The 25,498-nt window shown below is 51.0% G+C and overlaps 1 protein-coding gene, 1 long non-coding RNA gene, 1 other non-coding gene and 1 pseudogene across 13 annotated transcripts in view; 2 read left to right on the forward strand and 2 right to left on the reverse strand.

The window, feature by feature from the left end:
- Positions 1-822: 822 nt before the first annotated feature.
- Positions 823-25,498, reverse strand: part of POLR3E (RNA polymerase III subunit E) — a 31,354-nt gene continuing 6,678 nt past the window's right edge. For 4 of the 10 annotated variants that reach the window (XM_081554551.1, XM_081554553.1, XM_081554552.1 and 1 more), the window contains exons 3-21: positions 24,726-24,776; positions 21,767-21,844; positions 20,953-21,068; positions 20,444-20,526; positions 16,937-17,044; positions 16,561-16,610; positions 16,206-16,325; positions 15,008-15,093; positions 14,699-14,743; positions 14,515-14,606; positions 13,472-13,592; positions 11,040-11,121; positions 9,709-9,768; positions 9,445-9,602; positions 8,898-8,959; positions 7,784-8,310; positions 5,402-5,479; positions 2,998-3,123; positions 823-1,878 (exon numbers count right to left, since the gene is read on the reverse strand). In XM_081554551.1, the coding sequence (XP_081410677.1) occupies positions 1,822-1,878; positions 2,998-3,123; positions 5,402-5,479; positions 7,784-8,310; positions 8,898-8,959; positions 9,445-9,602; positions 9,709-9,768; positions 11,040-11,121; positions 13,472-13,592; positions 14,515-14,606; positions 14,699-14,743; positions 15,008-15,093; positions 16,206-16,325; positions 16,561-16,610; positions 16,937-17,044; positions 20,444-20,526; positions 20,953-21,068; positions 21,767-21,844; positions 24,726-24,776 (2,100 nt within the window). In that variant the 3' untranslated portion in view covers positions 823-1,821. Of the gene's footprint in view, positions 1,879-2,140; positions 2,183-2,997; positions 3,124-5,401; positions 5,480-7,783; positions 8,311-8,897; positions 8,960-9,444; positions 9,603-9,708; positions 9,769-11,039; positions 11,122-13,471; positions 13,593-14,514; positions 14,607-14,698; positions 14,744-15,007; positions 15,094-16,205; positions 16,326-16,560; positions 16,611-16,936; positions 17,045-20,443; positions 20,527-20,952; positions 21,069-21,766; positions 21,845-24,725; positions 24,777-25,498 lie in introns of all 10 variants that reach the window. The other 6 variants (XM_081554559.1, XM_081554560.1, XM_081554561.1 and 3 more) reach the window with 5 other exon arrangements.
- On the forward strand, positions 935-5,278 carry LOC145531633 (uncharacterized). The gene is made up of 2 exons (XR_014072613.1): positions 935-1,077; positions 4,915-5,278. It is a non-coding gene; the product is annotated as an uncharacterized LOC145531633 (long non-coding RNA).
- Positions 18,229-19,985, reverse strand: LOC145531632 (large ribosomal subunit protein uL23 pseudogene; annotated as a pseudogene). Its single transcript, XR_014072612.1, has one exon. The product of XR_014072612.1 is annotated as a large ribosomal subunit protein uL23 pseudogene (transcript).
- Positions 24,066-24,139, forward strand: TRNAG-UCC (transfer RNA glycine (anticodon UCC)). The gene has a single exon. It is a non-coding gene; the product is annotated as a tRNA-Gly (tRNA).

Genomic DNA, 25,498 nt, shown 5'->3' on the forward strand with positions numbered 1-25,498 from the left:
AATTGCTCTGTTGCAACTTCTTTCCAACTACTTTTAGTAATTTATGTTTTAGTTATAAATCATCTAATTCCTCTAAACTTTGCCATCTCATTGTCTATACAAGCTTGTCATTTTCCTTCATTGATAGCTATTGGTATATCTTAATTTACATTTTTACCTCATGAATTTTTGTTTTTAAATATTTCCTTCTCTGTTCATTATTTTCCTAGCTATTTGAATTCAGTGTTTAACTCCTAGAAAAGAGAACTTTATTAGTGTTTAAGGCTTTGACTCCTCCAAGCCCCACCAGTTCATTTGCTCAGTCGCTGCTGTACCACAAGGGGCCTCCCCTTGAGTAGAGCTACATGATAGCTGGACACACTCCAGAAAAATTTTAGAAGATTTTTACTCTTTTCATACTCATGTATGTTAACAATTAGAACCAAGAACATAATATACAATCAACCTGTTAAACTGTCAGTACCAAATACTGTATCTTTTTTTGGAGGGGGGGGGAGTACATACACACACCATCACCTAAATCTTCAGAGATTAGTGGCTCTACTGCCCCACAGACCACAGCGAAAGTCTTCTTTTAGCAAAATTTCCTGTCTCACCCAATCCAGTTTAACTCTTAATTTTTCACAATCCTCCAAGGGCTGACTATCCATTGGTCGCTAGGGGCTAGCCGCATGTGGCAACTGAGCACTAAAATTGTAGCTATTCCAAACTGCGAGTGTGTTAAGTATAAGATGAAAAGTGAAAGTCGCTTAGTCGTGTCCAACTCTTTGCGACCCCATAGACTACACAGTGTATAAGATACCAGATAGTAAAAACTTGGTACCAAAAAAATTTAATATTTTTATTACATGTTGATATTTTAGCTATATTAGGCTAAGTAAAATACATAAAAATTTAACAAGTTTCTTTGTACTATCTTTAATATGTGTACTAGAAAATTTTACAATTACATATGTGACTGTACAGTTCCAGCGGGCAGAGCTGCTGGCTGCCACCCCCTTGATGTACATACACGGCTCTGAGAGCAGACAACTGCCTTCTTGCAACCATTTGAAGACAGCAGCACCATGATGCCAGGTTAGTGTTAGCATTTATTTTAAAAATACACAAAATATAAATTTTTTACATCAAAGTGTGATGACCTCACTTATACATTGTTCCATACTTACCTCATTTTATTTGCATCCGTATGCAAACATTGAGAATAAATGTATTTGATTCTGATTTTTTGCTATGGTTCATGTAAACAGTTTAGACTGCGACTTAAAGTAGGTTGTTTTAAAAGGTAAAATGGTCACAGGAAACCAACAGTGAAACAATTCGGTTTGGTTTGTTTAATGAAGTTGGCAGAAGTCTTAGCAGATAGTAATTGAAGAGTTCATATTGGCTTCCAGGCATTTTAAATATTAAAAACCTTGTGGTTTTCCTCATCTTGTAAACATAACTCAGATCTTGTTGGCATTAAGTTTGAAAGTAAAATATTAAACCATGATTTTCATCATCCTGCCGTTGACAGTGTACACTCTCTTTATTATAAGAATGAAACCAAATAATAAGCAAAATACATCACGAATTTCAAACTGTACTGCAAAGAAGGTCCCAGCTGGTCTCTTCTGGGAGCCATCTACCTTAAGGTGACCCTGCCACTGGCTAAGTGTGATCCCCTCTGTCCACTGGACAGTGTGAGGCCCCAGGCCGAGAGATGGTCAGTTCCTCTTGCTCCAAGTCTTCTGAAGCAACCGAAACTCTACTTCCACCTCTGCTGGCTCTGTCGTCCGTCCATGGGCTTGGATTCACTGGGTTAGTGATTTGCAACTGTTGTCAAGACTGTACTGTCCCTTTAAGGTACCACATGCCACCGTAGCTTACACAGCAGTCCTATGAATAAAGAAACATGTTGAGAAAAGACATAGCACGAAAAGGAGCACATTCTGTGCAGAATATCAAAACTTGATTTATGATTCATGGAGAGAACACAAACAGGAGATCAAGACCTGCCTGATGCTGTGGCATCACCACCCAGCCTCCTCCATGCGTGGGTCTCAACCCCTTCTTTCCCCAGGGGTGTCTTAAGAGTGAGGGGCTATAAACGAATGTGCTTTAATAACACAAGATACAAAAGATATATGAATAAGCTAACCAGAAAAGAGGTGCTTCACAAATTGCTTCAGCATCTATGGACCTGGAATATAAGAATACTAGAATATAGGGAATCTGTCATCAGTTTTCAGTAAAACTGAATGCTAAATGCTACAACTAAATGCTTCTGCAAGTATGATATATGTGCCACACAGTCAACTCATAAAGATGGTATGAAAAAAGTGTTAAGTCACTCAGTTGTGTCTGACTCTTCGCAACCCCACGGACTGCAGCCCACCAGGCTCCTCTGTCCATGGAATTCTCCAGGCAGGAGTACTGGAGTGGGTAACCATTCCCTCCTCCAGGGGATCTTCCCAATACAGGGATCAAACCCAGGTCTCCTGCATTGCATACACATTCCTTACCATCTGATCCACAGGGAAGACAATGCCTAATAGGAATTAAGTATTTTTAATTATTTTTCAATTTGATGTAAAAATCATTCTACTAAAGGCAAGGAGTACACGAGTTAGTATGGGGTTACAGGGGGAAAAAAAAAAGTGGTACACAATTCAAAGGAGGAGTGGGGTAAGGATTCTAATCTAGGCCCTGTCACTAAGGATGATGACCTGCTAGACTATTAATGGAGTTTACATCTTAATCAATTTAGTCCTTTTGCATAAACCCACCAGACCAATGCCAATTATCTGTTGCTGAAGACCCAGCAGGCTGGGGAGGGGTGCAGAGGAAGCCTGATTAATAAGTACAGCCATAGGAAGGGTACCAGATGAGATCCCTTTCCACACAGTCTCCACCTAAGACAGGGAGGAGCCAGCTGTGGGCATCGTGGTTCTTAGGCTCATGGTCAGAACAGAAGCTCAGAGCCTCTGCATATTATTATACCAAAAACGGATGTACCTTTAGCACTTTATCCACCTCCTGTTTACTCAGATCTTCTCCACACTCTTGAGTCAGCCGAGCCTGGATCATGTTCCGGCGCACCCGGTAATTTTTGGAAAAAATTTCAAGCAAAACCTGTCGATGCTTTAGTAGCAAAAACATGTTATTACGGGAAGTAATCATCTAAAACAGAGACATCCCTAAATAAGAAATCTAAAGCTAAGGGCCCAACTCCACACTGTAGTCTGTGATCAAAGTCCTTGCTTAGGACTTCTGTTAAAGACAAATACGTGTGGCCAGTCTGTCATCTCCTTAGAGAGACCCCAATAAAATGAAGAAATAAAGATACATGCACACAAGAACAAAAATGCCAGTAAAGCCAACAGCAGAGGAGCAGTTTTTAGACATACTTTTGTGTGACAGAAAAACAAGAGGATAACTGAGCAGGTAGGGGAGCCACAACCTTAACTGTGTGAAGACAGGACAGGATGAGGAGTGAGAGACTTAAAGTCCTGATGCGTAAATAAGACAGGATGCCATGAAAAGCATTACGTCCCAAAGAAAAACAGGAAGGAGAGAAGACGGTCAAAATCCCGCCAAAAGAACAAGAGGTGTTAAATGAGAGACAAAAGATTTGATCCACTATGTCTAACGTGTGACCTAAGAATTCCAAAAGAATAGAGAAAAAACAGGTCAAGAAATTTCGGAACTTCGTAAGGATGACTCAACCATCCCGCACAGTAATAACCCACACAAGGGCACATCTGGAGATGCACTGATGTGCTATATGCAGAGTAAGAATAAAACCTTAAGTCTGGTTTAAGGGAAGGATGTGGATCAAACTGAAAAGACCGAAAAACAGAGGACCATGGAACTGGACGACAACTCTGAAAGCTTGAGTATGATGGAACAGTATGTTAAATTCAGAGGAGGATGATCTGCCCTCCAAAACCCTAGCCCAGACAAATAATACTTGAGGACAGAAGAAAGCCATTTTAAGACATGGAAGAATGCAGACAACTCCTCTGGTCCCCTTAGAAGCTAAGATGAAGCAACAAGGAAGATTGCAAGCCAGCGAGAGACATGCAGCTGGTCCCACTGGAGAGGCGTCTGGGACTCAACAACAGTACTCCTGATGGTATCTATGTGTTCAGAAAACCATGCAAGTGAAAACAAGAATAGTAGTATAAAAAAGAAATGAACATGGTAAACTACTGATATTTGTCTCCACAACGAACACATTTCTAGTCTAGCATTGATATGTGATGTAACTAAAAAAATACACCCCACACCTGTCCACATTCTCCCAACATAGCTGAGAACTAAAGACTCAACCAATGCAACCAGAAGCCCATTGAAAATAGGAAGGTGAGAGATCAAATAGCAGAAGCACATTTTGTGTATATGTGTGTGTGTATTTATGTGTGTATGTGTGTGTATATATATAATGATATCTTGTAATTAAAAAGTGAATGCCTCTGAGGAGTGGGACTCAGGTCAGGCAAAGCAGGAGACCAGTTTCCCACACAGCTTTCAGTCTTATTTATTTTGAAGAATATGCACTTACTACCTTTTTTCCCTTTTACTTACTGGAATAGTTCAAGAGGAGGAAACCCAGATGCCACCCACCCTGGCCAAAAGCATAGAGACCTGTTCCAGAGGGCTCTCCATCACAGAAGGCCCTGCCCCACTGGTGTTCTCAGCCTGCCTGTCAGTCTCCTTCTAAGATGCAAAAGGGGACACAGATCTTAGTGGGGGCGTTTGCTCACTCCCTCTCTCCCAGTTCCTAAGGACAAGACCTAGAAAAGGATGGATCTATTGGAGTCTAGCAATTCAATCTTAATCTTTAAAATTCAGGCAAGCTCATGACTTAAGGAAAACTTCTGGACCTCAGATCCTGCTGGTTGAATTCATATTCCGTTCATTCCTGTCCAGGTGTGACTAGAGGCAAAAGGACTGATTTCGCTGAGATCTGATCTGACACCTGAGATTGATAAGAAATCCTTCTGATTCCTACCACCATCAGTCACCTGAGAAATGTGGTCCATCACCTGTTCACAAGCCTGGCTGGGCAGTAGAATCATCTAGAAGGCTTTGTAGAAACTTACATACCTAGGACCATACCAGATTCCTATAGAACTGAACTGAATCTCTGGGCGTCAGTCCTGTACTTTTTAAAAGGTGTTTCTGATACAGCCAGTCCAGCCTGACATTTGGGAACCACTGCTTTTGGCTCATACTACTGGCACATCCAGTATGTTTTGAAATATACGGGGCCACAGAGACTGAATATTTAAAACCGGGAGTGGCTGGAAAATCTGAAATGGACACGACTACACTTTGGGTCTCCCCAAAGGTCTCTCCCCCCACCCCGCAGAACACCGCCCTGCTCCCTCCTGGGGAGATGGGAAGGTCACCTCACCTGGTCACTAATGTCTCCAGACTCCCAGAGGGCGAACACCTTCTGCTCATCCGGGGAAGCAGCCGTCTGTGGGGGAAACTGACCGAGGCCCAGGCATGAGTTGGCTGTTTGGCTTTAACACACGAATCCACCCTCCTCTTGGTCCTATCAGTCTGCACCCGCCCGGTTCTGGGAACAGAACTCCAGTCCTAGCTTCTGCCTCTCACTAGCTGTGGGCAGCCGCAAACCTGTCTCTGCTTCTCCCTCCTCACCAGCCACACGCGCAGAGACGGCTTCTGTGAGGAGCAGACACGCCCGGCCCGAAGCCACAGACATGCTTGGGAAGGCGGGAAGGCGGCTTCTGTGTTTCCCATCAGCCTGCCACTAGCTCTCCCTTCTGCTTTCACATCCAGTGTCCTCTCACCCTAAACCAACCCTCAGATGTGTCTAAGAAGCATTCCCACCCCCCTAACTCCTTAGGAATATCGTGGAATTCCTTTCAATCCCTCCTACAAAAGCCGTGTCAGCATAGACTAGCGGCCCTGATCCACCCTAAGCAGCCCGTGCCACGTGGCTCAGCAGAGTCTGAAGATGGACCACGGAGAGGGCAGCCCAGGCTCCTGGTGCCTGGAGAAGGGGACGGGGGAAAGGGTACCTGGCAGAGTGGGTTCCGGTCTTGGCGCCACAACCCAAGTAACAGTAACAATTCCTACCACATAAAGTCCCAGGTGGGCTTTAAATCTCATTTGCTACCAGAGAGGTAGCCACTGTCCATGAGGGAGGCCCCATTCAGAGAGGTTTACTCAGTGTTCATGGTCACACAGCTAATAAGCAGTAGAACTAGGAGTTGGGTCTTTGCGAGTATCCTCGCTCTCCCGGGGTCTCAGCTCCCTAGTGTTAAAACAAAAAAATGAGGCTGGACAGGTCTGAGGAATCTTCCACCTTGGACATGACTAAGATACAGATGGGAAATCGGCAAGAGAGCTGGAAGAAAAGTCCAGGATCTTCTCAGTAGGGGTGCCGACCCTACTGAGAAGCGGTAGCATGAGCAGGTCCTGGGGATGGCCACTCCATGTCCCTTGTCCTCTATGCCCTCCAACAGCCCAAGATGGCCTGGCTAACATCAGGCAGGCGCCCCTGCCTTGCCTGGCTCAGTCAGAGAAAGGCAAGTCTGCAGATAATTGAACCCATTTGCTGGGTGGACAAGGGAGGCTCCAAATAGTGCAGGGTGCCCAAACCCCAGTTACCTTCTGTAGAGACCTCACCAAGGAGGCCCCCTGCCATGAGGGCCAGGTCCCCTGGGACACGCCAGCCAGCTTGGGACCCAGGGCCTCTTGTCCTAGTTTCTGCTCCTCACATACACAGGGATGGGCCTTTGCCTCAGATCACCCAAGGCTGCACGTGCTTCTGACCTTACACTGCAGACGTCAGTGCTCCCTTGTTAAGAGGCAGACACAGCCCCACTTCACTCGACTTGCTGACAGGTCTGGACAGAGCCTGGGAGGAGAATGAAGAGCGCAGCCTCCCTTGGGCCACAGCTGGGCACCCTTGTACCCTCAGCTCAGGGAGATGGTCTCCAAAGATCCCTCTGCTCCTGTATTTCCCCCCCTCTAGGACCCCTTCCAATGACGGGACAAGACAAGGAGCCCGGGGTGGAGGTGGCCCACCCTGCGCCTGCAGGCTCGGCACCAGAAATGCTCACTGAAAAGCCACAGAGCTGGCCAGCCAGCTCTAGGACAGGGAGGCCCGCCAGGATCCAGGCACAGCGGAGGGCTCTGGTGAGAGGTCCGCTCATCTCAGCTGCAGCAGAAAGGATTTAAGACTTGCAGCCGCTGTACTGAGGTTCAGTGTCCGGCTCTATCACTTCCTGGGTAAGTGTATTTTATTTCTCTGAAACTCAGTTTCTTCATCTGAGATTACAAGAAGATCAAATGACACTAGAAGCGAAATCATCGTAAAAAATGGCAAAGCTGGCAGGAATGGGTGGGGTGCTGGCACAGGAAGGGGCTAGACCCCAGGATGGGGAGCTGGCATCGCCAAAGCCCTCCTGTGTGCCAGGCAACAGGTGATGGCCTACAGGCACCCACCCAGCCCTCCCCAAAGCCCATGACACAAAACTAACATTCGCCCACTTCAGATGAGGGTGCCGGGCTGGGAGGCTGACCAGCCCAATGTCATACACAGCAACCACGTGGGAACCAACATTTACACCGAGGCCAATGGTCTCCCAAGTGCCGCTGACCCACACACCCTACCAACAGCTGTTTCCCCAAAGCCAGCAGGACTCAGACCACTCTGGTTGCCAGCCTCTCTCCCACAGCCACTTTCTGCCTGGACAGGCGTGTGTGCCCAGGAGCCCTCCACAGGGCCTCGTCTGCCACCGGGCCCGCAGGCGCTACTTACAGGCACCAGTATCTGCTTGCAGCCGGCGGCCAGCACCGTGTCCTGCAGCATGCGGTCCGAGATGCCGCTAAACAGCATGTGGCCGGGGGGCAGGCTGGCCAAGTGCAGGTTGAAGAGGCGCTTGAGTTCGCTCAGGGTGAGCACAAACTGTTTCTGAAAGGTGGCCTGCACAAAGGCCCTGAGTTCCCGGGCTACGGGGGTGCCGGCAGAGCCGGAGGGCGGGTGCCCATTGAAGCTGTCCCCGCCTGCCGCCCGCCCAGCAGGCAGCCCGTTGGCCAGCCCGCCGTGGAGGCCACCGCCGGGCGAGGTGTCCATGGGCTCCTCTTCGTCCTCTGCCTCCCGCTCTTCTTCGTCCTCCCCCTCCTCACTCATGGGCTCCTCCTTGATCCGCACGCCAGGCAGGACCGCGGATGCCTGCAGCTGCTCCTTCCTCCGCTGCAGCTCCCGCTCCAGCAGCGCGTGGTTCTGCTGGGCCTGTCTTTTGGCGACTTGGACTCTCTGGTCCCCAGAGACCAGCCCCACAGGCCCTGGGAGAAGACACAGGGCTGCTCAGGACAGTAGAGACCGTGCAGGGAAGGACCTGGGGCGAAGGCCCATGGCCCCTCTGCCCCACGGACACTCCCTTCCGTTCCGATGAGGACACTCTGCTGACCAGAGGAAGGGGACAGGAAAAATGCAAACCAGCTGGTGCAGAAGCAAGTGGCCCAGTCTCGCCTTTCACCACCACCTTACCCAGAAGGAATTTGGCTACCCCAACCATGAGGGAAGAAACAGAACCAGAAAAATCAGATTTCCACATTCAGAGACCCAAGCCAGGGTGGGTTACCACTGAGTCCCTGCCAGTAGCCACCCTGCCAACCCAAGAGGGTGAGAAGTCTCCAGGCCTGGAATCCAGACACCGCCCTGGAGTCCAGAAGCCTCAGTCCCTGAGCCAAGGCTTTGCCACTAGACAAGCCTTCAGCTGAGGTCTGTAGGGAAGGGGAAGAGGGCGCATAAGGGCAGCCACCACTGAGCCCCACATCCCCTCCAGGCAGAGCTCCGACAAGCCCTAGAAAACCAGCCCTTCTAGAGCCAGTGTCGGGGTGAGGGCCCACCGAGCCAACGCCCTCCACACCTGATTGTCCATCCGGCTTCTTTGGCATGGCTTCCTTCACAAGATTATAAACTTTCTCTAATCTGAAAAGAAGAACAAACCCTCTTAACTGTAAATCATGTCCCCGGTCATCTGCCTCCCAACAGAAACGTCCCCACAAGATGCCACACGTGTGGAGCCTTGGTGGTCCCTGCCTGCAGCTTAGAGCCGAATGGTGGGGGTGGGCAGTGGCAGCCCACCCTCCCTTCCTCAGCCGGCCTCCCGCCAGCCTGCCCTGGGCCACATAAGCCTGGGACCTTGCTCCTGAGTGCTTTCCCCTTCCTCCCCAACCCCTCAGAATAGAGGCCAGTCAGGTCAGATCAGCGGGAGTGGGTGTGACAGGCCTCTGCCAGGGGGATTCTGGGATCACGCAGCAAAGTCCACCTGAGTGGAGGAGGGGTGTGCACAGCTCCAAACTGGCATTCATCATCCCAGCTGCAGCCAGGCTGTGCTCCCCACTGGAGGCAGGGTAGGGACGACGTGATAGTCCTCTGCCTGGCTGCCCCTTGCCTGCCCAACAGGCTCTTACTTGGCCTGGATGCCTGTCCACAGCATGTGCTGCCGCTGCACCACATCTGGATGCTTCTTGATGAACTCCCCGTCATAAGGCAGAATGAACTCCCAGCCCTTGTTGATCCTCACTATGGCCATGTGCTCCAGAAAGTCCTTCACGTCTTCTGTGCAGAGCTGCAGGGAGGGGGCAAGGTGAGGCACGCCCAGCCTGAAAGCCCCACTCGGCCCCCATCCCTGCAGTAGTGGGACCAGGCCTCAGATCAAGCAGGACATCACTTACCTTAGTCACCGCTGCCACCTCTTTCCTTACCACCCACCGGCTCTGTGTGAACTTCCACATCTGAGGGAGAAAAAAGAGGGGTGTTTCCAGGACTCCTAGGACTGTCCCCCAAGCCCCTGCTGTTGTCCTGGGAGTCTGGGGTGAGGACACAGAGTAGAGGCTCCAAGCCGGGCCTGGGTGTCAGGCAGACTGGGCCTGGATCCTGGCTGTGGGCAGTCACTTCCACTCTGAGCCTCTGTCTCCTCCTTTGTGGAGGAGCTCCAGGCCCAGCACCTCCAGGAAGGCAGCTGGACCCACTCCACAGCACAGAAGCTTCCTGGGGTGGGGGATGCCTTGCCCGTATGTCACCTACAACAACTCAGATCCGACAAGACCCTCTCGCAGACAACCCGTATGACAGTGTCTGCATGAACAGAGAAGAGCTGACAGGCAGCTAAGGCTGAGCAGCACACGTGCCATGAGTGAGTGTGGGAGTCGATGCCGCGGCACCCTGATCCCCGAGATGAAAACAAACCACAGAAGCATCCAGATGCTCAGTACCCAAAGGAGCCGGGACACCCAGGTGAGAAAAGAGAAAATGGAGACACACTCCTAAACAGCTTAAGGCTGCCTGGTGTGATCAGACCTGGGCATGAGCTCACCAAGGTCATGAGCTCACAGCGCCAAGGAGACACTGCTGCAAACTCAAAGCCCACTGCCAAGGTCAAGGGAGGCAGTGCAGGCCACAGCAGCTCAGGGGCCAAGCCCTGAGGAGGAATGCCTTGGCTGGGACTTATTCAGCTCTGGATAAGCGTGGGGGTGGGGTGGGGGGCAGGACAGGGTGACGAGGTGGAGGCATGAGCCAACTCAGGAGTTGCTCAAACCCACAGCCACAGTGCAGGGAACAGTGTGCCAGGGACTGTGGTGAATGGGGAGTGTCAGCCCCGTTCAAAGTGGCTATTGTTTGGGGCTCTAGGTCCAGTGATATCAGACTGTCCAATTATTCATGACAAGGTAGAAATCTAGCATGAGTCTGATTGCTTTTTGTAAAAATAGACAGTAAGTCAATATTTTAAAAATACTACTCAGGTCAAATGGCTCCTAGGTCAGAATCTAACTATGGGCTTCCAGGCTAAGAACTCAAAGGTTCTTATGAAACTGAAGACTCCAGGGTCTGAGAGGAGGGAAGAGCAAGGCAGAGTCCAGAGCCCTCTACTCCCCACCGCCCCACCGGGCCCCACGTTCCTGCCCTTTGCCCACTGCCTGGGCAAAGGTCCAGGACTCTGTGTAGCCCCCGTCCTCCCCCCGCAACCCCTCACCCTCTCCGGGAGGCCAGAGAGCTGAGCACTTACCACAAAGTCCCGGCCCCTGCAGAGCACCTCGGCTGGCACGCCGCTGTGAGGGCTGGAGGAGTCCTTGGGGTATAAGATGTCACTGCCAAGGGGACGGGGTGGCCGGTCAGGCCCTGTCCTCAGCCCTCCTGCCTCCCACTCCCTCAAGCTCCGAGCGGAAGCCCAGGCCTCTTTCCAATGTGGGCCCCAACAGCTCCCATCACCCGCCGTTTTCCCCAAGAGCCTGGCTCCCTGAACCCGTATGGAGGAAAGCAGCAGCCTCCCCTACACAGATCCGAGTTCTTCCTCCTACCCTTTTCCCAACGCCTCCGTCACGTGGGCCCAGCCCCAAGGCCCCTGCATGGTCGGAGGGGTCAGGGGCTCAGAGACAGACAGCCTGAGCCCAGGACTCTGGAGGACAGCGAGTCCCACGTGTAAAGCAGGTGAGAAGCCAAGAGAGGCCAGCAATGAAGCAACACCCAAGGCCTTACCCCTGGCCAAAAGGGAAGGAGTGGGCAGTGTGAGCTGAGGCAGGAGGGGTCAGGGGTTGGGATCCGGACAGAGCCCAACCATGGGTGAGGTTGAAGCCTTTGGAGAGAATGGGACCAGCACTCAAGGCTCAGGGACCTTCAAGGGCAAATGAGAGGCACCAAAGCTTAAAAGCATTTCCACAGCATAACCCCGACCCCACATCCAGATGCAGACCCTGCTGCCCAGGGACACACACTCCTTTGCTTCCCCTGCCCCACCTGCCCCGTCAAGCCCACCTGGCACCCAACAACTACTTTCCTTCAAGGCTGAGCTGTGCCCACCTTCCCATGAAAGCCCTATAGGACAGGGTCCTGGCCTAGCCTGGCCGTCTCTGCCACATGGAGAGCAGATGCCCACTAGTGAGTCAGTGTGATCTATGCGCTGGACTGTAATGGTGCCCACCCCACCCCTAGACCCCAGGCCTCCCCCCAATTTCCTAAAGACAAGGACAGCACAGGGGAAGGGCACAGAACAAGCAGTCCAGACACACTTACAAATGGGAGCACTCTGTATCGCGTCCTCACAGGGACACAGAAGGACAGGGCACGGAAAGACCACTTCCCACAGGGGCGGCAGCAAGACCCAAAGCCCAGAGCAGACAGAACACAGGAGGGCCTACTTTCAAGTCACAGGAACGATGGGCCATGAGCAGAACGGGGCAGTGGCACCAGGGCATGGCGGTGCGGGGCCACCTTGAACCCAGCTCTGTGGCTGCCCGGCTGCCAGGTATCTGGCAAGTCTGTGCCTCCTGTGGGTGCGGCCTCAGGGCTCTGGTGGCACAGCCTCTCCTGGCTTTCATCCACCCCCAGCACAAACACACATACGTGGTCCCGATTAACAAGTGATGTGCCATCATAAGGACCCTCGTAATCAAACACTTGTGTCACACAAGACAACAGCTGCAAGGCCCCACAAAGCACGCTGGGCACCGTCCGTTTCCCAGGGAAAGGCTGTCACCATGTGGTTGTAACACGAATATACTTTGCAATTTACTTGGCCAACCAACTGGGAAATGATGGACTTTCTGCAATGAACAGCTTTCTAAAAAATTTAGAATAATTTACACTTTGACAGATTGCTCACTTTATATCACATTTCTAAATAGTGAGTATTCAGTGTGTTCTACCTTGTACAATTTAGAAGTAATATAATTCAAATGTGCATTAAATGTAGCCAGGTTTACCAAGGGTCGGCCATGTGCCACGCATTATATCCAATACCAGGGAAAAGGGGAATCAAGACAGCCCCTGCCCCCTAGAAACTGACAGTCTAGAGAGGAGGCAATCTGGAGGAGGAATCACAGAAGAGAAACTACTAAAGGCAGCAAGCCACAAATCCAGGACCTATGAAGCCCAACAGGATACGTAAGAAATTCCCACTTAGGCACATCTTAATGAGCTGTGCAAAACCAAAACAAGAGAAAATCTTAAATGCAGCCAGAGAGAAACAAAGGAACATATATTAGACAGTTGAACATACAGTGGATAGACAATAAAAACAATGAAGGTCAGAATACAATGAAATTCTATCAGAGTGCAGAAGGGAAATAACCAACCTAGAATTCTATACTCAACAAAAAATATCCCTAACATTGTAAATCAGCCATACTTCAATAAAATTAAAACCAAAACGAACAAAAATATTCTCTAAGAACAAAGGTGAAATAGACATTTCTGGACAAAGTGGAAACAAATTTATGACCTGTAGATGCTCACTTTCGCAGAAGGAAATCATCATGGTTAGGAACTCAAGAGATACAGAAAGAAATGATGAGCAAAATAAAATGGCTAGCAGTGTACCTAGAGAATATTAACTGGATAATATAATGTCTTGCGGGGTTTAAAACAGAGAATTTAAATCAGTACTTACATTCAATTTAAATGGGTTAAGTGCTCCCAACTAAGGGACTAGAAGGAACTTACCTCTTCACCACCCAGTTTCCTTGGACTAACATCGCCACCTTCTGGATGCCACGCAGAACAGCCACGGAGTCGACAGAGGGACCCAGGAGGCTCATCAAGTTGGCAAAAGGCATGACTTTCACTGAGGAGGACACAGGAGACATCAGACATGCCAAGAGGGGCCTGGGCTCACGTAACAAGTCCAGCAGGACAGTGGTAACGTAACAGCTGCAGTCAGTGGTTTCTCACTCTGGGCAGGCACCCACCTCTCACTGAGCCCTGGAGGAATACCCAAGGAGGAAGGCAGGAGTGCCTCATGAGGAAGACCCAGCCCAAGAGGGTTTCAAAATTCACCCATGATCACTTGGCTAGTCAGTGACAGAGCCAGGACTTGAACCCAGGCCATCTGGGTCCAAAGTTCATGCACTTAATCACTGTGCTCTGCTCTCCCCACCTCCCCACGCCCACCTGAGCCCCCAGCCCTAGAGAGCAGCGGCAGGGCCTGGGGAGCCCCATGTTTTCTGGAGCAAGGCCAGCAGCCTGGGCCCCGGGGAGCTCCCCTCTCCACTCAGGCCCCGCAGCCCCTCGTGCTGGCATCTCAGAGGAGCCTAGGGCCTGGGACTCAGCTCTGGAGGTTCGAGGCTCACGTCCACTCTGAAGGTTCTGGCCTCAGAGTCCTCACTGTGGGAAGCCTGGTGAGGCGTCCACAAAGCGGTGCAAGGGAACACACTTCACTGTGAAAATGAACACAGCTCAGGCTCACATGCGAGGCTCTGCACAATCCTTTAAGAAGCCTCATCTCTGAATCTTCATCTCAGCCCCATAGTTACCTTAGTTCCTTTTTATAAATAGACAATACATCCCACGAAGGCCTGCCCTGGGCCTGCCCAGGCTCACAGGGCCTGCCCAGGCTCACAGGGACCTGCGGCCCCTCTGATGCGGCCTGTCACCAGCTTCAGTGCACTTTCCAAAGGCCTTGGGCCTCGCTCCTTAAGTCTGTCCCAACTCCACTTCCCCAGGAGGTGGCAAGGCTGGGGCCCCCCAGGACAGGGCTGCCCACTCACCATTTTTCATCAGGATCTTGATCTGATCAGCCAGGGGCAGGGTACGCAGCTGGGCCATGGACAGCACATTGCTGGGGGCCACGGGTTTGTCTCTATTGAAAACCAACACCAAGGGTTAGGAGGCCAGGGGCAGGTTGGCGGGTGGGAAGGGAAGTGGGGAAAGGCGTCCGGCCCCTCTCCTCACCTCTCCTCCTCCTGGCTGGGGGGCATCAGCATCATGAGGTACTCACTGTCGGGGGAGAGAACGGGCTCAGCAGCTCGCAGGGCTCTGTCCTTGCCCCACCTCGGCCCCCAACCAGGTTGTATCCAAGCCATCCCCCCAAAGTCCCACACCCCCTCCTGGCCCTCTCAGAGGACGATGGACCCCTCCACATCTCCCCAGCATGTTACACAAGGGGCCACATTCTCAAGGCAGAACCCACGAGAGAGGGATGCTCCCAGGGCCTATGTCAGGCTCAGTAGCCCTCCACAGCCCTGGCCTGGCCAATCTCACCTGGGGGACTTGACAAGCTCCGTGTTCTCAACCCCGCTGGAGCCCTGGCACAGCAGGTACTGGCGCTCGTGCTCAGAGCGACTGTCCTGTGGGGGAACAACAGGGAGTGAAAGGAACCTCAGCCAACATTCCAGGCCTCCCCCTGCAATCCGGTTCTCAGCCTTGTATCATCTCCTGCTCCAGTTACCCACTGTCCGGCTCCAAGGCCGGCCACAGGATCACCCCAACTTCCTGAGCAGAGCACTCAAGGCGTCTGCATGTGGCCTCAACCACATTCCTTCCTGCCTTTATGACTGCACAGTCCCAGCGCACCTGTGCCTCAGTGCCCTGTCTGATACAGGAACACAGACAGCAATGATAAAAATAACAGCTAGTGTTCACTGAGCACCTACTATGCGCCAGGCTCTGTTCCAATGACTGTATACATACACCACTCATCCCATCCCCAAAATAACATGAAGTTAGGTACCATTATTATTATTCCCATTTTATAGATAAGGAAACTGAGGTTCAGAGAGATTAAATAACTTGCTGAAGGTTACACACTAGGAAATAGGAGAGCTTTTGGAAGTCTGACTGACCCAAAGTCTAAGGCTCTGTCAACGCAAAAATCTCTTTCAGGAAGGTCCCAGAATAATCATAAGTTGCTCCACCTCAAGAAACATGCGGGGAAGACCGAGCCTATGGTGTCTTTGTGAGCTAATATTCAATTGCCTCGCTTAATAAAGTTTCAAGGACTGGGCTCTAAGTCAAGTACAGTAAAAATCACCCTTGGCAGGTGAGATGCACAGTGAACTCAGCCATGGGACAGATGGCTGATTCTCCACGGAGCAACTGATGCGGTGTCTAGCCTTCATTCAGGACCCATAATGCATTAAAGTATGTAACCAAACACCAGCCTCACTGAGCCCAACAAGATGCTCACAGTCAGCAAGAGCCCAGGGGCCACCACCTCTGCCAGTGACACGGTCACTCACTCCCCTGGGGCGCACACTAGGCAGGAAAGCGGGAACACAGGACACATTGCCCCCAGAACTTAACCTCTCTCCTTGCAGCACTACCAAGTGGCTACAACTTAATCTGAAAGAAAGTGGAAGTGAGACAATGAGGCCAGCAGCTAACGCTTCCCGGGCACTGGGGCTTCTCTCCCAGGAGCCCCTGAGGCCTGTGTCCGCGCCGCCCAGGGACCACGGCTCACCCTCAGGCCGTGGTGGTGCAGGTGGACCCAGGGCTCCTCGGCATGCTTCTTCTGCAGGAACTCGTAGGACTGCGCGCGGCGCTGGCGGGCCTGCTCCGACTCGGGCCGGGAGAACCGCACCTGGGGGGGGTCAGGACCTCAGGCCTGGACAGTGCCCACTCCCACCTCCCTCGTGCCGGGCAGATTACCCCTCCAGGCAGTCCAGCAAGAAGGTTCTAGGGCACAGACTCTTTCCGTTTCATCCCCAGAGCCCATGCTCCACGCAGACCCGCCCACCCTTGCTGCCTCAGGCAGCCAAGTACCAAGCTGGCCCTGCTGCCTCCCGGCTGTGCTCCCGGCCTGGGCCTGGGCTCACCGTGATCTGCTTCACGTCTTCCTCTGCCTCATCTTGGGAAGAGTCTCCCGCTGCAAAAGAAAAGGCCCTGCTCCAGCCTCTGGGGAGGTTTTCCACCCCACCCACCAGGCAGGCCTCAAGCAGTAGTGTCTGAATTCTCCTCCTAGACAGAGGTAGCTGCCTAAGTCAGTGGTTTTCAATTTTCCCAGGAGACTCTTGGAAACTCAAAGACACTTTTGGTGGTCAAAATCATGGGGGCAGGTGCTACGGGTATCAGGCGTAGAGGCTGGGGATGCTGCTAAGGATCCTGTAATCCAGCCCTTTAGTACTTTTCCCACGACCGGCCTAGCACACTAACATGTACAGAGAGACGCAGGGCTGGGGGTCCCGAGCTCACCCTCATTGGCTGCCTCCCTCTCACGGTGCTTGGCATCTGCCTTATCCAGGTAGGAGAAGCTGGGCCGCAGCTGCAGGATGCCATGTAAAGGTGTCAGGTGGAGCTCACCTGGCAGAGGAAGAAGGGCTTGGACCTGACGCTAGGAGCTGAGGCTGACCCACCCAGCTTGGCACACGGGAGTCACCAAGGGCCCTAGATTCCCTGAAAGGCCTCAGCTCACTGTCCCACTGCCTCCCGCCTCTGCTCTAGCTCCCCAGCCCTAGAGCCTTGGGATCATCAGGCTGACGGCCATTCGCAATCTGATCTGGCTGTGATGGACACAGCAAGCACACAAACCAGATCAAGACGTGAACCGAGACTCCTGCTCAAAGTCGCTTTCTTAAGGCTTATCTGCAAACCCTCCTCCACCAACATTCAAGGGCCTCTTGACCCCGGCACCCACTCCCTTCCCTGCAAATTGCTTGTTCTGGCCCCACTGGCGACTCAGCAAACACGCCCCACTCTCCCCGGCCCCCACCCAGGCCTCTGCCAGACCACCCTCCCTGCCTCCCTACCCCCACATCCTCCAACCTGTCTCCCTGTCAAATCCCACCCACCCTATTAGGAAGCTGGTTACTGCAGGGACTTCCCTGGTGGTATAGTCCAGAAAAATTCCACCTGCCAATGCAGAGGTAACAGGTTCGCCCCCTGGTCTGGGAAGATCCCACATGCCGCAGAGCAACGAAGCCTGCGTGACACAACTACTGAGTCTGTGCACTAGATGCCGCGGAGCAACGAAGCCTGTGTGACACAACTACTGAGTCTGTGCACTAGATGCCGCGGAGCAACGGAGCCTGTGTGACACAACTACTGAGTCTGTGCACTAGATGCCGCGGAGCAACTAAGCCCGTGTGACACAACTACTGAGTCTGTGCACTAGAGCCCGCGCTCTAGAGCAGCTACTGTAACGAGAAGTCTGTGTGCTGCAACTAGAGAAAAGCCTGAGCAGCAACAAAGACCCAGCGCAGCCCACACAAAAAAAACCCTTCCCTGGCAGCCCAGTGGTTAAGACTCCATGTTCCCTAGGCAGGGGCCCTGGGTTCGATCCCTAGTAGGGGAACTAGCTCCCACATGCCGCACACAACTAAGACCCAGCACAGCCAAATAAATTTGTTTGTTTGTTTGTTTTTAAAAAAAGGATTGTGCCTTTAAAGAACTATATTCTTGAGATATGAGTTCAAATCAGAAGAGTATAGCTATTTGATATTACTTTTATCCTATCCCAGTTTATCACCTAAGTGTTCAAATTTCTTTATTGCTTTATAGGCTCTAAATACTTAGAGTAACCTTATACTTTTTAACAGCTTTACTCAGGTAATTCACATACCATATAATTCACCCATTTCAAGCATACAATTCAATGTATTTTAACATATTCACAAAGCAATACAACCAGTACCACAATCAACTTTAGAACATTTTCATCACCCCAAAAAGAAACCCTGTTCTCATTCCACTCTGCTCCCAGTCTCTGGAAACCAACAATCTACTGTCACTTTCTGTCTCCATGGGTTTGCCTGTCCTGGACATTTCATATGCATGGAATCATGTAACGTGTGGTCCTTTGTGTCTGGCTTCTTTCATTTAGCTTGATGTTTCCAAGGCTCACCCATGTTGGAGCACATATCAGTACTTCTTTCCTTATTATGGCCAAATGATATTCACATGTATGGCTATACCATATTTTGTAATCCACGCATCAGCTGAAGGACATGTGGATCATTTCCACTTTTCTCTACCATGAATAATGCTGCTGTGAACACCTATGTACAAGTTTTTGTGCGGTGATGTTTCATTTCTCTTGCATAGATGCTTTCTAAGAATGGAACTGCTGGGTCATAAATACCTTGTATTTAAGACAAAATTCTACTCCTGCCTCAAAGGTTATGCTGTCTGTGTGTCTGTGTCCCAGGAGGATGATGACCTTGGAGCCCTACCCCATCAGGTCTGGCAGGATGTGTAAAAGTCTTGTGAGGTGGCCGAACCCTAGTCCACTGACAGCCTGTCTGGCCTCTGCGGGTGAGAGGGCAACAGGCAGGAAGGCTAGGGGCCTCCAAACAGAGGAAATAGGCTGCAAGTGTCAGACATTTTTTATCTCTCTCTTAAGTGGCAGGAGGAAAGAAACTATAAGTGTCGGATTTTTTTTCCCCTTCTCTATACAAATTTAAAAGGAGGTTTCTCTTAAAATTCTGTGTTGCCATAATGACACCTGGTTCCACCTGAACTTAACTTTTCTCAAACCCTGAGCTAACCAGTACGTTTTTCTTATGGAAATGTTTGTCTTAAGCTATGTTAATGAACTATGTATTTACCCTAGATTCCGTCTTTCTTCAAAATGGTTCCTGCGTTAAGACTCAGTACCGGTAAGGGCTCAACAAACCAGTATGTTTTACTCATACATTGTTCTCCTAATCTATGTTAATGAAACTATACATTTACTTGGAAACTTTTCTTCAAGATTCATGTGAATTTTTTTTTTTTTTTTTTACATAGTGAAAACTTTTATATTTGGAATTAGCCAGCTGGACTCAGTTTAGATGATCCCAATTTTGTTGGCAACATCCAAAGCATCATAGTCAGGAGCCAGTCGAACATATGCCTTCTTCTCTCCATCAGCCCTGATCAGAGTATTGACCTTAGCCATGTCAATGTCATAGAGCTTCTTCACAGCCTGTTTAATTTGGTGCTTGTTAGCCCTGACATCCACAATGAATACCAGTGTGTTGTTGTCTTCTATTTTCTTCATGGCTGACTAGGTGGTGAGGCGGAATTTGATGATGGCATAGTGGTCAAGTTTGTTTCTCCTAGGGGTGCTCTTCCGAGGATATTTGGGCTGCCTCCTGAGCCGCAGTGTTTTGGGCTGCCTGAAGGTGGGTGACGTCCGGATCTTCTTTTTCTTGTGGCTGTGGACACCTTTCAACACTGCTTTCTTGGCCTTCAAAGCCTTTGCTTTGGCTTCAGCTTTAGGAGGGGCAGGGGCTTCCTTTTTCGTCTTCGGCGCCATCTTCATGAGAACGGCTCATGTCAATGTTTTATGGGCCGAGATGACACACCTTGTGCCCATGTTATCTCAAAATGCATGTTGTGGGTGAGGGGCTTGGTGCCAGTCTCTGAGTTTTGAGATATTCCCTTTCTCTAATTAGCAGCCTGTAGCTGTATCTGGCTAAAGACTAGCAGCGGGGGGCACTCTTTCTGCCCCCTTCTGATGTCTATGTCAGAAGCTTTCTCTATCTCTTTTATACTTTAATAAAACTTTACTACACAAAAGCTCTGAGCAATCAAGCCTTGTCACTTACCCTGGATTGAATTCCTCTCCTCTGGAGGCCAAGAATCCCAGCATCTTTCATGGCTCAGCAACAACCTTTCAGATGCAGCCTTCGTGGTGTCCTCTCCTGGCCCCAGCCCTCATCCTGCTTCCCTCCCACCCACTCAGCCCTCACGGCAGCCCTAAGTGCCCAGAGTGGGTACCTTGCCTGTAGAGTGCGGCAGCGTAACGGGACGTGTTACTGGTGGTCTGGGAAGAGCAGAACGTCTGCTTGTCCATCAGCTTCCTGGAAGCACAGGTAGAACGGAGGTCAAGGGGACGGAAGCTCAGGCCTGGGCCTGGAGGCACAGCCCCCTCCACCCCGACACGTGAACTCCAACAGCCCGAGACCAAGGCCACATGTGCTACAGGAGGGGCGCTGGGATGAGGAAACTCAACTGCGGCCCAAGAGACACGCAGTGCATGGGAGCTCCCTCTCCCATCAAGGGGCCAGCTTTCTTCTCGGCCCAGTTAGAACTTGGTCAGAGGAGCCAGCTCAGGAGGGAAGACAATTTCCCTGGGGACGAGCCCATGCCAGGCCCAGTCGTGCAAAGATGAGCCGCTGGTAGGGAGCCCAGCTGTGGGGCACAGGGCCTCGGTGTCGCTGAGGGCTGTGGAAGGCTCATATTTGAAGAATGCGAAGCTCAGCGCTCTCGGGGCCCAGGGCACTCACGAGGAATACGTGCTGGTCTCATCAGCGCAGGCCCCATCCACATTCAGTGCGATCTGCTCCCCTTTGCTGCGGCAATAGTTGGGATTCAGCGTGTCGATGGCCATCTCAAGCTCTACCTAGAGGCACCAAGCACCCCCATCAGCTATGAGGACCCCGAAGCACAGCTCTCAGGGGATCTCCCAACCCCACCACACCCACCTCTTAACCTCAGTCTCTGCCAGAAGCAGGACTGACACCATCCCTCCCCGAAGGCCCCTGGACTTTAGTCCACACAACCCAAATTCCAAGAGAAGGGCCTAAGTGCTTTTTGCTGGAGGGGGCTCATGTAGTTTTTGCTTGCCGCCACATTCCACTCCCAAAAGTCTAAATTAGGTACCAACATTTAAAAATCAAGAGCTTTTCTCTTTTCCTTATTTTCAACTTCCTTTCAAATGTCAGCAGAACTGGCAATGCTGGTGTAGCTATTTACATGACAACAGGGCTTAGAGCCACAGCTGCCTGAGGACAGGCTGGTCTCCTGATCCCCGTCACCCCAGCCCTGAGAGGCACAAGATTCCCCATATCGGGCCCTCTTCACACTGGCCCTGTCCTGTGAACCTGTCCACCCCATCCCGTGTTCTAATTCATCTCAAGCCTCACTCCTGCCTGGCCTTTCTGGAGCTGCCTACTGCCTTTCTTTCTGGAAGTTTCCTTCTGCAGCTCTCAAGGCCCTGCAAGCTGCTGATTTCCTTCTTCACTCTCCAATCACTCCTCTGGGCTTCTTTCAGGTCCCACTCCCCCGTCCCTCCACCTCCGCCCAGGAGGCCAGTCCCACCTTCTGCTGCTTGGGCTTGATCTTGGCTGAGAGGTGTGGAATGTCATCATACGTCATCGAGGCTGGACGCACTGGGTACTGGGGAAGGGAAGGGAGCCATCAGTCCACCTTGCCCAGAGCTGGGCTCTAGGGGCACTGGCCAAGGATCAATAGCTCCTCTCCACTCCCGCCCCAGACTGGAGGCCCCATTGGTCTCCTACATCCCTTCTCACTGGCTCCAGCTAGCCTCCTTCCAAAGAGCCACTTTCACACATCCGAGGGACATGCCCAAGCATTAGGAACCCCAACAGGCCCCAGCATGCATGGCCCTATGGACCCTAGGAACCCAGAGCAATGCCATGGGAGTCAAAAGTAAGGGTCTGGAGTCTTAACTGCTCATTTACAGGCCACCCAGGTGGAGAAGGACGAGTAAAATGAGACCACAGGAAGCAAAGAGGGAAAACAAAAACTGCTCGCTGCTGAAGCCTGTCACCTGCCACAAAGGATGTGGTGGCCTTCAAACCCTCTGCCACTGCAGCCACTCCACCTACAGGGCACCCTAAGGGCATTCAGGAAGGAGAAAACAGGATACCTGACAGTTTAGGTGCATAACAAAGGAACGATTTCAAAGAGCCCAGGCTGTTCCCACTTCCCACACACAGAGAAGCTGATTGTTTGCAAAAACTCCTATCTATCCTCTCCTCCCTCATCTCTTCAGAATAGTCCTGCAGGGCTATCTGAGAGGCTATCTCCCTCCCAGCTTTCCTCTTCAGTACAATCTGCTGAATCAATTATAATTCTCATTCAACTGTTAGGTTGTGCTTTTTTTTTTTTTCAGTCAACAGATTTATGGGAATCACTATCCTATTCTCTCTCCTGCTGATGTGCGGTGGTGGTGGTGATGGGTTAGTCGCTAAGTCGTGTCCAACTCTTGTGACCCCGTGGATGGTAGCCTGCTAGGCTCCTCTGTCCATGGGGTTCTCCAAGCAAGAATACTAAAGTGGGTTGCCATTTCCTTCACCAGGGTATCTTCCCGACTGAGGAATCGAACCCGGGTCTCCTGTGTTGCAGGCAGATTCTTTACAAGCTGCAGGCTGATGTGTGGGCTTTTCCATAAAGTTGGAAGGGAACTGGTCTGCCAACTGACCTGCTCAGAGAGGCCTCTCTGGACCCCCGTGTCAGCAGGTATGAAGCTATTTTGCATCACACATGAGCATACTGCTCTCAAATCGCTTCTTTTGCTTTGAACAAAGAAGGCCATGGTGACATCCTTCTCACAGACCCACTTTTCCTTTCTTTCTCCCGTGCTGTATGTACACCACGGGGGGTTGGATGAGTCATGGTTTGGACTCACTCTCAAAAGACTGTGGCCAATGCTGTGAGAAGCACAACAGCCTCCAGAAGGAGCCTGGCGGAGGTGTGGCAGTATGTGAAGTAAACCCCCCTTCGGAGGCCATCTGAGATCAGTTAGTTATATTCTAGCCCAAGGAAATGGCTGTTCCCTAAAAGCTCTCTTAAATAGCAATAGAGTGACTCCTCCCTGCTTCCTGGGCTGGAGCTCAGGTCCAGGAGCAGCCTGGAGCACAACTGGTCTGGACTGAGCCTGGAGCTGGGACACACTCGCCCATGACAGCCCAGGAGGGCCCTGGTCTGCGAAAATCCAGAGCAGCCCTGTGACCTCCTGACCGCAGGGAAGAGTGGTGCGGAAGGGAGCCGGATCTGGAATCAGACAGTCCTCACTCTGCCACTTGCTCCTCGTGTTGATAGCAGCATTATGCGTAACAGCCAAAACATGACAACAATCCCGATACTCATCAGTTGATGCATGGTGAAATAAAATGTGGTATACGTGTCCATCCAATGGGGTATGTTCATCCATAAAAAGAAATGAGGTACTCAAACACATTATAACAAGACGAAAACATCTTGCTAAACAAAGGAGCCAGGCACAAAGGCCACATATTACATGACTCCATCTATATGAAATGTCCAGAGAAGGCAAATCTATAGACAGAAAATAGATTAATGGTTGCCTAGGACTGGGGGGATGGGATGACAAACACTTCCTAAAATAGACTGGTGCTGGTGGTACAACTCTGTGAACAGACTAAAATTCACTGCATTTACACTTAAATGGGGGAATTGCATGGGTGTGAATCAGATCTCAGTAAAGCTGTTATTAAATTACAATAATAATAACCACTACAGGCTACTGTGGGATGAGATGAGTTAACATATGTAAAGTGCTTTGAATGATTCCTGCAGACAGTCCAGGGTTACATGGAGGAGTGACCAGGGTTAAACTATTGGCCCAGGGACGTCCCTGGTAGTCTAGTGGTTCAGACTCTACATTTCCACTGTAGGGGGCCCAGGGTTCGATCCCTGGTCTGGGAAATAGATCCCCATTGCCCAACTGAGACCTGGCGCAAGCAAATAAAAAACTATTGGCCCAGCAAAGAGGGAAGGGGGTTGGCTGATGCTGCCCTAGAGCTGCCCCAGAAAGCCCCTCCCTGAGTCTGAACTACAGCGGCATGCATCATTCGTGGTGCTAATACTGTACCAGGCAGTGTTCTAAGCACTTTAATAAGGACTCACTTGATTCCCACGAGGACCCTGTCAGGCAGGTATTATTACTATCACCACTGTGCAATTGAAGAAACTGAGGCACAGACATTTTTTTTAAGGAACTTGCCCAAGGACTCACAACCGAGCCTCACTGCTAGCAGGCTGTCCCCAGGGCCCAAGCTTCATCCAATATACTGTTCTCTTAGGGTTGTCTTGGTTTTCCCATCTTTGAAATTAGAGACTACTACTGATCCATCCATAAAAGCAAAGAGACTGTCTTAGCACACCCTCTGTGCCAAGAATTCTAAGCAACTGGAGGTTTCCCATTGTTCCTTGTCTATCACCTACTGTGTCTCCACCCCCGACCAACACTTACTTTCCCCTCCCATCCTTTACCTTTACATCCCATAATTACCTGAAACAGATAGAGTTTCTCTGCCAGACTTTTGGCCAAGTACACGTCGATCTGGGAACGAGAGAAGAAGACTTAACCGGGAGACAGAACTCAATGCCCAAACTGCCCCGGGATCATGCCTGCTCCTCAGATTTCAGGGATAGTGGCTCTGAGGCAGTTTGGGGAAAGAAGAAATAGCTCAACTAATGCTAAAAACAAAGGGAACCAAATCTCCAACCTGGGTATGTCTCCGCCCACTCACTAAACCCCAATAAAAATGTATTCCCTGAGGGTGCTCAGATAAGATGCATCCTAGAGGGACAGATGAAATGCTTTTCTGATGAGGAAGGGGAGGGGAGGGCCTCCACCTCCTGTCCTGGGTTGGCCTGTCTTAAGGTGGTCTGACTGGCCCTACTTTCTTTTCAACCCTCACTGCCCCTGCCACACCTTGCAGTTTACCTTCCTGCTTCCTAGCTCTTCCTAAGAACCATGGTCTCTCCCTCCTCTAGGCCTTAAGGATGAGTGAAGGCTCACCAGGCACGGGGAGGCACACGTGGAGGAAACAGCATGTGCAAAGGCCCAGTGGCTCTAGGATGTGTCTTGGTCTGGGCTGATTCTGGAACCACCCCTTCCGTATCAGTCTTACAGACTCTGAGCTTCCCACAGGAGGGAGCACTGCCTGGCTCACTGCTATCATAGCCCCCAACACATAATGGATTCAGTGAACAACTGCTAAATGACCGAATCTGGGTAAGCCCATGCATTTAATAGTCGCTGAGTATTAGTTGCCAGGC

The sequence above is a fragment of the Giraffa tippelskirchi genome, chromosome 13 (assembly GCF_054371585.1).
Source record: "Giraffa tippelskirchi isolate mGirTip1 chromosome 13, T2T-mGirTip1v1.2.pri, whole genome shotgun sequence".
NCBI lineage: Eukaryota > Metazoa > Chordata > Mammalia > Artiodactyla > Giraffidae > Giraffa > Giraffa tippelskirchi.